We start from the raw sequence: 12,683 nt of genomic DNA, 5'->3' as shown, positions 1-12,683 counted from the left end.
GTTGTTTACGACTTGAAGTACTTTACTTGGTATTGCTGGTAAACAGGTTACAGGCATGGAGAGTAGTACGGCTCTGTCAGTCGCTTCCTGACAGCTTCTGAATGACCCCAGTGCGCATGCCCCAACTGTTAGGCTTGCAAGGCAGATCTAGCAAATGCCTATTTGCACTTATCATTACAGTGTGCATAGCTCGATTCCTGGTAATAATACAATAACATATATCCGTCTTCAGATTACAGTGATATTATCTGGTTTCTAGTTATGTTTTGGGGTGCACTAGTCTTTTTTAGGAAGTGTGTGTTTTCTTCAAGTGTGTTTTTGTTCCTCGTTTTTTAAAGGTTTTATTTATTTGCACCATATGATATCAAGTGAGTTATACAGTGCACAGCCACTTGGATAAATATACAATAAATAGAATATACAATAAATGTATTTTAAATTGTAATCCTGCCAGTAATCCAAATTGTTTACTAAATGTAGGCCTAACTGTAATCTTGATTACCTCTTTTTTCTGTAACTGTAAGGAGTTACCTTTGTATCCTGATTACAGTAACCGGATTACATTTAATCAGTTACGTCCCAAGCATGGTGTTAGCCTATAATGTGCCTTTTCTGACATCTGTTTACTGTTTAGCCTATATCATCCTAAATGTTTTCCATTAATGTAGGCCTACTTGGCTGTCAGACGGTTAGGCTACTGTAATCCCTATAGGCCAACATAGCCCATTTCAATGAAGCCTATAATACACAGAGAGAGAGAGAGAGAGAGAGAGAGAGAGAGAGAGAGAGAGAGAGAGAGAGAGAGAGAGAGAGAGAGAGAGAGAGAGAGAGAGAATGTTCGAATTTATGTTTGGATGTGCTTTGGCAACATCATCAACGTGCACATCATGTAGCCTCCGGCTTCCCATCATCCTCCTTGATTTGAATTGAACTGAATTGAGAGGAGAGAGGAGAGAGAGAGAGAGAGAGAGAGAGAGAGAGAGAGAGAGAGAGAGAGAGAGAGAGAGAGAGAGAGAGAGAGAGAGAGATCCTCATTGATCCACAGTGTTGCAGTACTGCGCCGCATCTAAACTCCTCCCGGTCATTGCGCGGGCATCATGTTGGCGGAGTCCAGCAGCCTGAGCTGATCAAGACACCGGACTCTATATAAGCCGTCAGCTGTCAGGTGGAGGACACTGCCTGTTTCGCACCAGGGACGACGCACATAGGGGAATTAGGCTTACAGCTGAGCTCTAGATAGGCTATCCTAGATCCAAACTGTAACAATGTCTCACGCATGGGGATACGCAGCGGACAACGGTGAGGCACTATAAATACGCATAGTTAGTGGGTTACCATGCACCATGTAGGCTACCGGGCAACTGCTGAATGAATGGAAAAACGAGTCATTGCAGAGATTTTAATTCATTTTTGGGGCTTTTATAATTTTGCGCATTCACCTCACCATCCCACAAACTCTCTATTGACCTGATAAATGAAATCTATATCTTGACAATAAACATGTCATCCTCATGTCGTTTTAGGACCAGAGAAATGGTGTGATAACTTTCCTATTGCCAACGGACCCCGCCAGTCTCCCATTGACATCGTACCGGGCGAAGCATCATACGACGCCGGGCTGAAGCCGCTCAGCCTGAAGTACGACCCCTCCACCTGCCTCGACATCCTCAACAACGGGCATTCCTTCCAAGTGACCTTCCTTGATGAGACCAACAGCTCAAGTTAGTGTGACATTCATATTTTATTTAGTCCTTATGAGGTGGTCTATCCGCGCTCTGATTGAGAATGCGTTATTGGCGCATCTTCATATTTTCTGTTGAAATGGTGTCTTTCCTGTAGCCCTAATTACCGAGTAGACGGTAGCACATTGTTTTTTCTCTCTCGTTCAAAGTCAAAGTTGCTATTATATGACTCAATTATAAATGCAATCATCCCCATGATGATTATGTGTAGCCTATAGGCTACAATGCGTCATTCCATTTTACTGTCAGTCAGAGTCAGTCAGTTTATTTGCCATCTGCAGTAGAAACTGCATTGGAATTGGGGTGCTACAGGAGCTTAATAACAAATCGTTTAAAGTGCAAGATATTAAAGTGCACATCAATAAGAAAAATAAAGTGCCTATGCATAGAGACAGCATTGCCTGGTCAGACAGGTAGGCTATAAGACATCTTATACAAAAGAAAAGCAACAGAAAATAGAGCATGGTCTATAGTGTTTGGAATTGAGATGGTTCAGCCTATGCACTGCACTTGGATGGCTGTTGTGTGTTTGGTCTGCTGCAGACAGATCCATCTCAGGAATCTACAGGCTCAAGCAACTCCATTTAGTGCAATATTAATATTAATGCAGGAGACAGGAATGCATCCACCCCAAGATAACATGGCACCATAGGACTAGAGCAATATTGAGCAAATAATGCAATAATGCTGTTTTATCATTTTTATTAGCCTATAATATGGCATCGGTTTAATAAAAGAAAATTGCTATTACAGATGCATCATGGGAATAGTGGAGGAGATCCATTCAAAACCCCCACACAAGCCCTGTAGACAATAGTGACTGAATTGGTAATGTAACCCCTAAACCTTTCCCAGGCCGGCTCTTTTGACTCCCAATGAGGTCAACAGCTGAAAAACGAAGGTTACTTCTTGCAAACAGATCTGAGTTAACCATTAATGTGTCAAGGGTGCATGGGAATGTGTTTAGTGACCGTATAAAACAAGTGTGATCCAACTCTCCTTTTATGTACAGTATAATGAAACTTGCACGATTAAATTTGCAGTCTGTCCATCGTATTTAGATTACAGTGTAAAATCCCTAAGCAGCAGTGCAAAGTGAGGAAAGATTACTGATTTCTTTTTGGCATAAACAGCAGGGGTATAGCTTCATACTGTTAAATATTAAGTGGGGTTGTTATCATGTTGCTGGAAAGCATGTCCTTAGCTGAACTGAGTTAGAATATTGAAAAATAATGTTGCACAATGGTTGCTTTATAGTGGATTAAAAAATGCATGAATTTAACTAAGATCCTCTGAGGGCTTCCCTGAAAAAGAGGTTATGATCTCCATGGGACTCACTGTTAAATAAAAGATAGAAAATAAGGTGTATTTGTCATCCTTTATTTCTCATGAACTTCCCAATAAGAGATAGGCCTGCTGGTCATAGTCATGCTTCCTCTGTGTGCACATAGTGGAAAGCAGAATGTCACAGCTTTCAAACTGTTCACACTGCAGTTTCACACTGCAGTTTCACACTGCAGTTTCACAGTGCAAACTAATGGCACTTAAGACATGCACACCCTCCTGCTGGTTTGTGATGAATAGTTTTGTTATACAGACAAGTTTGTTGTCTGTTTAACATTTATTTAAGTCAGTTGAGAATAGGGATGTTCATTTTGAAAAATTTCCATAATCGAAAATCGGGAAAATTAACGATCAATTATCGATTATCGATCATTCTTTTAATATATATATATATATATTTTTTACAAAATGAATGCCTATGGCAGAAAATACGAAAGACAACGTGTTCTCCTCAATGAACTCTTTATTTCAATGTGTCTCCTCTCCAACACTCTGCTGTCCCCGGCGCATGCCGGTGTGAATTCCCCATGTTTAAAACTGTTTTGTTGGCACAAAGGCCCGTGCCCAGCCAGAAAACTAGAGACTATATGAAGCTCCACCTCACGTTAGTCGGCTGTGCAATGGAGTGGGGCGAGGAGGAACGAATTCCACCCAAACCTAGTCCGCAAAAAAAAATAATAATAATAATAATAATAATAACAATAATCGATAAAAATTCCACATGATCGATTCCATTCCTTAACGATCAATTATCGTTTTTCGATAACTGATGAACATCCCTAGTTGAGAACATGTTCTCATTTACAATCACGACCTGGCCAAGAGGTCGAAATAGAAGGCAAGTCAGTACAAAAAAAACGTTAAAGCAATATGTAAACAACATTAGAGAACTTTAGTTGATTTGGTGTTCTGCTGCATGCTGCATACTGCATGGAGAGAAGTAGTATATCATAGCAAAGAGAACGGTGCAGTTCTCTGACAAGGGTCAGACTAAGCAGGCTTATATCTTCAAGGACAGCCACCTGCAGTGCAAGCCTCTCCCCCTGCTATTGCACGATGGTGTTTGAGGATGTTGTATAAGTGGGTGTGTGAGCAATAAGATCTTATCTATGCATGACGGTCATCAACCCTCACAAGAAAGCACATGATAATCAATACATTGAAATACTACACACATCTCTATACAGTCTGCTTCATGATCAATTCTCCACTTTGCTTAACAGCCATGCAGCTGTTAAGCAAATATCCTGTTTGGAGAGGACAGTGCATTTCTGGCATCAGCATTCACTGACATAGGGCTGGAAATAGAACATTATAAATAGAACATTATAAAGGATGATCTGCTACTGCATCGACTATTTGGTATAAATAGATCCCTTATGTAACAGAGAGGGGAGGTTAGATGATAACAATACCTGGACATCATCTTGGACAGAATTGAACCTTCAGTTTGACCAGACATTACACAAGAGGAACGGGGTGGGGGATGGGGGGTTCTTGTTCAACAGCTTTGTGTGGTTTGAGATGACCATGCCTTGCTTCTGCAGTACAGTAGTTGTGGACTTCATCGTTTTTTTTCCTGTCACCTTGCTCAAGAAAACGCTTCCTTATCAATATTTTTTCCTCTCAAAGTCTAAAGTGTTGCTGTTACTGTATTTAACTTGTTGTTGTTGTTCAAAGTCTAACAAAGAATTGCTCTATCAATGCCTGTAGCCTATAACAAAACTCAACGCAATCAAGCCCCTCTAAGAATGAAGATCCACGCTGATGATCTGAGGGAGGCTGTTCTAAATCAGTGTGGGTTTAATGGAGGGGTGTTGTTTGTTTGGTCTGCAGCTCTGACAGACGGACCCATCTCAGGGGTCTACAGGCTCAAGCAGTTTCATTTCCACTGGGGAGCGTGCGACGACAGAGGCTCTGAACACACTGTGGCTGGGACCAAGTATCCTGCTGAGGTAGCGGCCCACTCAACCAATACTACAATGAATGAATGAATGCACGAATTAATGAATGAATTAAGTTAATGGTATATTCACGATTCATTTTTTTTTTTCTATTTTGTCCAGAGTTCCTTATTTTGCCGTCCAAGTTTGCCAGTCAGTTAATCTGCACTGGGTTTTTTTCATTCTTTAACTTACGGAGGTTTAGCTTTATTGCTGCCAGTAGGGCAGCTCTGCCTCTAAGAGATGTTTGCAGAATTGAAAGTCCAATCTGCAAGTACATCTTTGCGTTTCATTTGTTTTTCTAATCTACAATTTTATTAAACAAGTTCCAAAAATGGTGTTTCAAGTCATTTTGGTCTTGCACCTTCAAGTCTTTTCCCACTAGCTTTAACCAAAAAAGCACAGTTGGAGAAAAGTGTGATTTCTTTCTTTGGACAAAACTCATTTATATCCACATAGGCTATCTGCAAAGCAGAATAGCACTGAATAGAAGCCTTCAGGCGTGAAACTCTACAATTGGTCTAAACCGCTCTACAAAAGGTCCTAAAGCTCCGGGAACAGCACTCACCCAGGCCTCTGAAAAGGGACAAATCTTGAAATAATCGAGTTATGAACGGCTTTGTCCTGTTTTCTTTTCTTCTTCTCCAGCTCCATCTGGTGCACTGGAATACCAAGTACCTTGGCTTTGGTGAAGCTGCCAGCGAGCCTGATGGCCTTGCTGTTGTAGGTGTGTTTCTCCAGGTCAGTATTGGTACTAGAAGCCATTTCAGTATTACATTAACGCATTGCATTACTGTGATTTACTGATATGTCTATTAACTAGAATCAGTAATGCAAATGCAAAATATTCTAGTTTAATTAAACTAGGCATCTCGCACGCTACGCACGCTCGATACCTAGGCTCGCCCGCCCTGCAGCTCGCCGAGCTGGCCATGCAGCTCGCATAATGCAGCTCGGTCGCTGTGCAGCCTCGCCTGCCTTGCAGCTCGACCACTGTAGCTCTTGCTCTTATGACATCACTGATGATGTCACAAACTGATGATGTCACAACTTCGCCTCACTGAAGACATCACAATTAATCATTATGACATCACTGATGATGTCACAATGATGTCACAATGCATAATTGCTGAAGTGACATCACTGATGACATCACTTCCGGGACCAAATTGAAACAGAGAACATTGCCCACATGCTCCCTTTTTATAATAAAAGGACAACATGGTAATTTTGATCATAATTGACTTTTGTATGTTTGTTTTTCAGATTGGTGATCAAAATGACAAACTTCAGAAGGTTCTTGATGCTTTTAATGACATCAAGAGCAAAGTAAGTCTATGAACTCTTATGCTATTGATGCTGAAGTTGTTTGCCTGAATCACTCAGTAATAATACAACTGCAGTCTGCTCTTGTTGACTTTCTGTGTCTTGTTTCCAGGGCAAGCAGACCACCTTCACTGACTTCGACCCTGCCACGCTGCTCCCAGACTGCCTAGACTACTGGACGTATGACGGCTCTCTGACCACGCCCCCTCTGCTGGAGAGTGTTACCTGGATTGTCTGCAAAGAGCCAATCAGTGTCAGCCCTGACCAGGTATGACTGGTCACATGACCCCTTTCACTTGTCCAAGAGGGATTTGACTCACTCCCCCCCTCCCTCCCTCTCTCTCTCTCTATCTCTCTCACTCTCTCTCCCTCTCACGCTGGCTGTGTGCCCATAGTCATGCCTCCTCACAGTAACCCATGTTGTAATCAAACTTCACACAGTTCTAATCATGTCTCCTCACAGTAACCCATGCTGTAATCAAACTTCACACAGTTCTAATCATGCCTCCTCACAGTAACCCATGTTGTAATCAAACTTCACACAGTTCTAATCATGCCTCCTCACAGTAACCCATGTTGTAATCAAACTTCACACAGTTCTAATCATGCCTCCTCACAGTAACCCATGTTGTAATCAAACTTCACACAGTTCTAATCATGCCTCCTCACAGTAACCCATTCTGTAATCAAACTTCACACAGTTCTAATCATGCCTCCTCACAGTAACCCATGTTGTAATCAAACTTCACACAGTTCTAATCATGCCTCCTCACAGTAACCCATGCTGTAATCAAACTTCACACAGTTATGCCTCCTCACAGTAACCCATGTTGTAATCAAACTTCACACAGTTCTAATCATGTCTCCTCACAGTAACCCATGCTGTAATCAAACTTCACACAGTTCTAATTATGTCTCCTCACAGTAACCCATGTTGTAATCAAACTTCACACAGTTCTAATCATGTCTCCTCACAGTAACCCATGTTGTAATCAAACTTCACACAGTTCTAATCATGTCTCCTCACAGTAACCCATGTTGTAATCAAACTTCATACAGTTCTAATCATGCCTCCTCACAGTAACCCATTCTGTAATCAAACTCCACACAGTTCTAATCATGTCTCCTCACAGTCACCCATGTTGTAATCAAACTTCACACAGTTCTAATCATGTCTCCTCACAGTAACCCATGTTGTAATCAAACTCCACACAGTTCTAATCATGTCTCCTCACAGTAACCCATGTTGTAATCAAACTCCACACAGTTCTAATCATGTCTCCTCACAGTAACCCATGTTGTAATCAAACTTCACACAGTTCTAATCATGTCTCCTCACAGTAACCCATGTTGTAATCAAACTCCACACAGTTCTAATCATGCCTCCTCACAGTAACCCATGTTGTAATCAAACTTCACACAGTTCTAATCATGTCTCCTCACAGTAACCCATGTTGTAATCAAACTCCACACAGTTCTAATCATGTCTCCTCACAGTAACCCATGTTGTAATCAAACTTCACACAGTTCTAATCATGTCTCCTCACAGTAACCCATGTTGTAATCAAACTTCACACAGTTCTAATCATGTCTCCTCACAGTAACCCATGTTGTAATCAAACTTCACACAGTTCTAATCATGGCTCCTCACAGTAACCCATTCTGTAATCAAACTTCACACAGTTCTAATCATGGCTCCTCACAGTAACCCATTCTGTAATCAAACTCCACACCGTTCTAATCATGTCTCCTCACAGTAACCCATTCTGTAATCAAACTTCACACAGTTCTAATCATGTCTCCTCACAGTAACCCATTCTGTAATCAAACTCCACACAGTTCTAATCATGGCTCCTCACAGTAACCCATGTTGTAATCAAACTCCACACAGTTCTAATCATGTCTCCTCACAGTAACCCATGTTGTAATCAAACTCCACACAGTTCTAATCATGGCTCCTCACAGTAACCCATTCTGTAATCAAACTTCACACAGTTCTAATCATGCCTCCTCACAGTAACCCATTCTGTAATCAAACTCCACACAGTTCTAATCATGTCTCCTCACAGTAACCCATTCTGTAATCAAACTCCACACAGTTCTAATCATGTCTCCTCACAGTAACCCATTCTGTAATCAAACTCCACACAGTTCTAATCATGTCTCCTCACAGTAACCCATTCTGTAATCAAACTCCACACAGTTCTAATCATGGCTCCTCACAGTAACCCATGTTGTAATCAAACTTCACACAGTTCTAATCATGTCCCCTCACAGTAACACATTCTGTAATCAAACTCCACACAGTTCTAATCATGCCTCCTCACAGTAACCCATGTTGTAATCAAACTTCACACAGTTCTAATCATGCCTCCTCACAGTAACCCATGTTGTAATCAAACTTCACACAGTTCTAATCATGGCTCCTCACAGTAACCCATTCTGTAATCAAACTTCACACAGTTCTAATCATGGCTCCTCACAGTAACCCATGTTGTAATCAAACTTCACACAGTTCTAATCATGTCTCCTCACAGTAACCCATGTTGTAATCAAACTTCACACAGTTCTAATCATGTCTCCTCACAGTAACCCATGTTGTAATCAAACTCCACACAGTTCTAATCATGTCTCCTCACAGTAACCCATGTTGTAATCAAACTTCACACAGTTCTAATCATGTCTCCTCACAGTAACCCATGTTGTAATCAAACTTCACACAGTTCTAATCATGTCTCCTCACAGTAACCCATGTTGTAATCAAACTTCACACAGTTCTAATCATGTCTCCTCACAGTAACCCATGTTGTAATCAAACTTCACACAGTTCTAATCATGTCTCCTCACAGTAACCCATGTTGTAATCAAACTTCACACAGTTCTAATCATGTCTCCTCACAGTAACCCATGTTGTAATCAAACTTCACACAGTTCTAATCATGGCTCCTCACAGTAACCCATTCTGTAATCAAACTTCACACAGTTCTAATCATGTCTCCTCACAGTAACCCATGCTGTAATCAAACTTCACACAGTTCTAATCATGCCTCCTCACAGTAACCCATGTTGTAATCAAACTTCACACAGTTCTAATCATGGCTCCTCACAGTAACCTCATGCTTCCTCACAGTAACCCATGTTGGTGTGGTGCAAGCAGGAAATGTTACCATGCCACACAGACTGTAGGTGCAGATGGATGCACTGTGGTGTGTGGTTTGAACTGGAACTGAATAACCACAGCATACATCATACCTGCATTTCCAAACTATTTACTTGCTCAAATATGTAATCCTACCAGTCAAATGTTATTTTATTTCTGCCCTCCTACTTTGCCCAATTACAGTAAGCCCACAGGGTCTCCTCTCTCAGTCCTGAGCTTTGTAGCTGGAGAGTCTTTTGGCCATGTGAGAATTAACACTGCCTGGTGAAATGTTTATTTCAATGGCGGCGGGTCAGTGTCTCAAGGGTAAACATGGGGAATGTGTTCATGACCTTTAGACGTTGTGCCATATACGGCTGCTGGTATACAGCACATAATGACAAAGAAGTCATTCATGCACAGTAGAAGCCATTAACCGATAACACTTAAACCAAAGCATGTAGAATCAACTACAGTAATTATTAGAAGGTACACCCCAAAATATCCGGAATTAATTTATGATTAATTGTTACTCGCTGTGTCCATTAGGAGGGCTTTATACATTAGATTGAAGTGGCTGAAGCTGTCTGTAAACCTATTGCCATGGACTTGTTCATTAGCCAAAGTTAATGACAAAGCGCTTAAATAGGTCATCTGATACCATCCTGTTGCTGCTATTGCAATGACCTGTTCGTCTTGCTCAACCAGAAAAACAGAAGTTTCATCAGACGAATCAACGTGCAGAATGTGATGTGATGTGATGTGATGTGATGTGATGTGATGTGATGTGATGTGATGTGATGTGATGTGATGTGATGTGATGTGCTGGGTGAGTGAGTGACAGTCACAGGAGGTCAGCAGGAATGACTAACTCTATGACCGTCTTCTTCCCTCTGACAGATGGCCAAATTCCGCAGCCTGCTCTTCTCCGGCGAGGGCGAGTCCGACTGCTGCATGCAGGACAACTACCGCCCTCCTCAGCCCCTCAAGGGCCGCAACGTCCGTGCTTCCTACCAATAATACCCCCACTTCCCCCCTGCCCCTTTAGCCCCTGCTGCCCTCTCCCTTGCCCCTGCCCCTTTAGCCCCTGCTTTAGTGATACTCCCAGAATTAGCTCTCTTCCAGTGAGCCACAAAGCACAACATATCTCTCCGTCCAGTTTGTTTTTAAAAAGAAAATGTAATTCCTGTCGCCCATTCCTACAAAGCTGGGCTGTCTTACTGTGAAATGGAGCGCGTGCAGCATCAGCCGTGTTTGTCTGTATGATAAGAAACCAGCGGAGACATTTGGGTGTGGACGAAACAATCATATCTCCATCTGAGAGGAGGTCAAGGTGCAAGGCGCCTGCACATCTGAGAGGAGGTCAAGGTGCAAGGCGCCTGCACATCTGAGAGGAGGTCAAGGTGCAAGGCGCCTGCACATCTGAGAGGAGGTCAAGGTGCAAGGCGCCTGCACATCTGAGAGGAGGTCAAGGTGCAAGGCGCCTGCACATCTGAGAGGAGGTCAAGGTGCAAGGCGCCTGCACATCTGAGAGGAGGTCAAGGTGCAAGGCGCCTGCACATCTGAGAGGAGGTCAAGGTGCAAGGCGCCTGCACATCTGAGAGGAGGTCAAGGTGCAAGGCGCCTGCACATCTGAGAGGAGGTCAAGGTGCAAGGCGCCTGCACATCTGAGAGGAGGTCAAGGTGCAAGGCGCCTGCACATCTGAGAGGAGGTCAAGGTGCAAGGCGCCTGCACATCTGAGAGGAGGTCAAGGTGCAAGGCGCCTGCACATCTGAGAGGAGGTCAAGGTGCAAGGCGCCTGCACATCTGAGAGGAGGTCAAGGTGCAAGGCGCCTGCACATCTGAGAGGAGGTCAAGGTGCAAGGCGCCTGCACATTCAGAGAGATGCAGATCCACAGGACACACACTCATCCTGCCAGTCTGTCTAATCTCTGACCGCCTGCCTGCCGCAGGGTCACTGCTGCTTAATCAAACATGGCGGCCGCTTCCATCACACCCGATTGACTCTGAAAATCCCCCTCTGGCACACACACACACACACACACACACACACACGCACGCACGCACACACACACACACACACACACGTCACACGTACTGTCTCATGCAGACATGCCTATAGGCACTGACCTGCTTATTGATTTCCATTCTGTGTACACCATAGCAACATAGGACATGCTGCTGCTCGTGCTAGCTACTGAGCTCCATCATAACAGTTTATTTCTCCATTTTAACAGCCATCTTCAAAGCTTCCTTTGATGTGTTGTCATCCCATGTTGTATTTTTAGTAACATCATGGATATATTTTTTAGTTTGACAGCTTATGCAAAAAAAGTGATTCCTGATTTTGATTTTTTTTACCGAACACTCCTCTGTATTTTTTGTTGTCCTGATGATAGCACAATAGAGGGGATAGGCTTAAAAAGCACAGTGATGCCATAGTGGCTAATTTAATGTAATTGCACAAAGCCAAGAAATAAATTGACCTGCCAACCGATAAGCTTATAGTGTCACCATGCTGTCAGGCCCTATAAACAAAATTAAAAGATCACGTGAAGTCACCTTCAGTTTTGGGACCACAGAATCTTGCCCTGTCAGCATTTCTAAAAGAATGATGAAGTTTGACAAAAATCATGTACTTCCAGAATGGATAATTGTGCTTGATAATTAAACTTTAAAAAAGGGGGGGACGCCTTATGCCAATTGTTGTAAGGGCCATCCTGGGAGTATGTCTTGTTGTTATGCTATTTTGGAAGTGGACATTTTATTAGTTAAATAAATATATTTTATGAGTAATCTGTGTCAGCTTTATTTTGTCTGCACTCTCGTGTTTCTTACATCTTTACAATCCAGTAAACTCTACACTATTTTCCCCCGCAGTGAGTAGGAGATAGCTAGGCTATAATTCCTACCTTATCCATTGTATATGTTATTTTCCTTTTCTTTTTCGTAAATATGCTTTCAGAGATAATGAAGGTATTGTATTCTATAAGTGTTTCTCTTTTAGTAAGTGACATTGTATTAATTATTAAAAAAAATATTATGGTATTATTATTATTATTATTATTATTATTATTATTATTATTATTATTATTATTATTATTATTATTATTATTATTATTATCATTATTATTATTATTCAATTCTATTCAGTCTGTACAGCTAAAAAGCTTTGCTTAGCACTCAGT

General features: G+C 42.0%; 1 protein-coding gene across 1 annotated transcript; it reads left to right on the top strand.

The window, feature by feature from the left end:
* Window positions 1-1,097: 1,097 nt before the first annotated feature.
* On the top strand, window positions 1,098-12,291 carry LOC310797189 (carbonic anhydrase 1-like). Its single transcript, XM_083659535.1, has 7 exons — window positions 1,098-1,299; window positions 1,524-1,721; window positions 4,923-5,041; window positions 5,678-5,770; window positions 6,296-6,358; window positions 6,468-6,623; window positions 10,395-12,291. The coding sequence occupies exons 1-7, from the start codon at window positions 1,266-1,268 to the stop codon at window positions 10,512-10,514; spliced, it is 783 nt and encodes a 260-aa protein (XP_083515661.1). The 5' UTR covers window positions 1,098-1,265; the 3' UTR covers window positions 10,515-12,291.
* Window positions 12,292-12,683: the final 392 nt, after the last annotated feature.

The sequence above is a fragment of the Poromitra crassiceps genome (assembly GCF_964638095.1).
Source record: "Poromitra crassiceps genome assembly, chromosome: 2".
NCBI classification, from domain to species: domain Eukaryota; kingdom Metazoa; phylum Chordata; class Actinopteri; order Beryciformes; family Melamphaidae; genus Poromitra; species Poromitra crassiceps.
Note: the sequence above shows the minus strand (reverse complement) of the source record. Positions and strands in the feature narration are given on the sequence as shown.

Coding starts and splice junctions, on each gene's coding strand:
- LOC310797189 (XM_083659535.1), top strand. CDS start 1,266: ATGTCTCACGCATGGGGATACGCAGCGGACAACG. Junction 1,300..1,523: donor GGGATACGCAGCGGACAACG/GTGAGGCACTAT, acceptor ATGTCGTTTTAG/GACCAGAGAAATGGTGTGAT. Junction 5,771..6,295: donor TTGTAGGTGTGTTTCTCCAG/GTCAGTATTGGT, acceptor TTTGTTTTTCAG/ATTGGTGATCAAAATGACAA.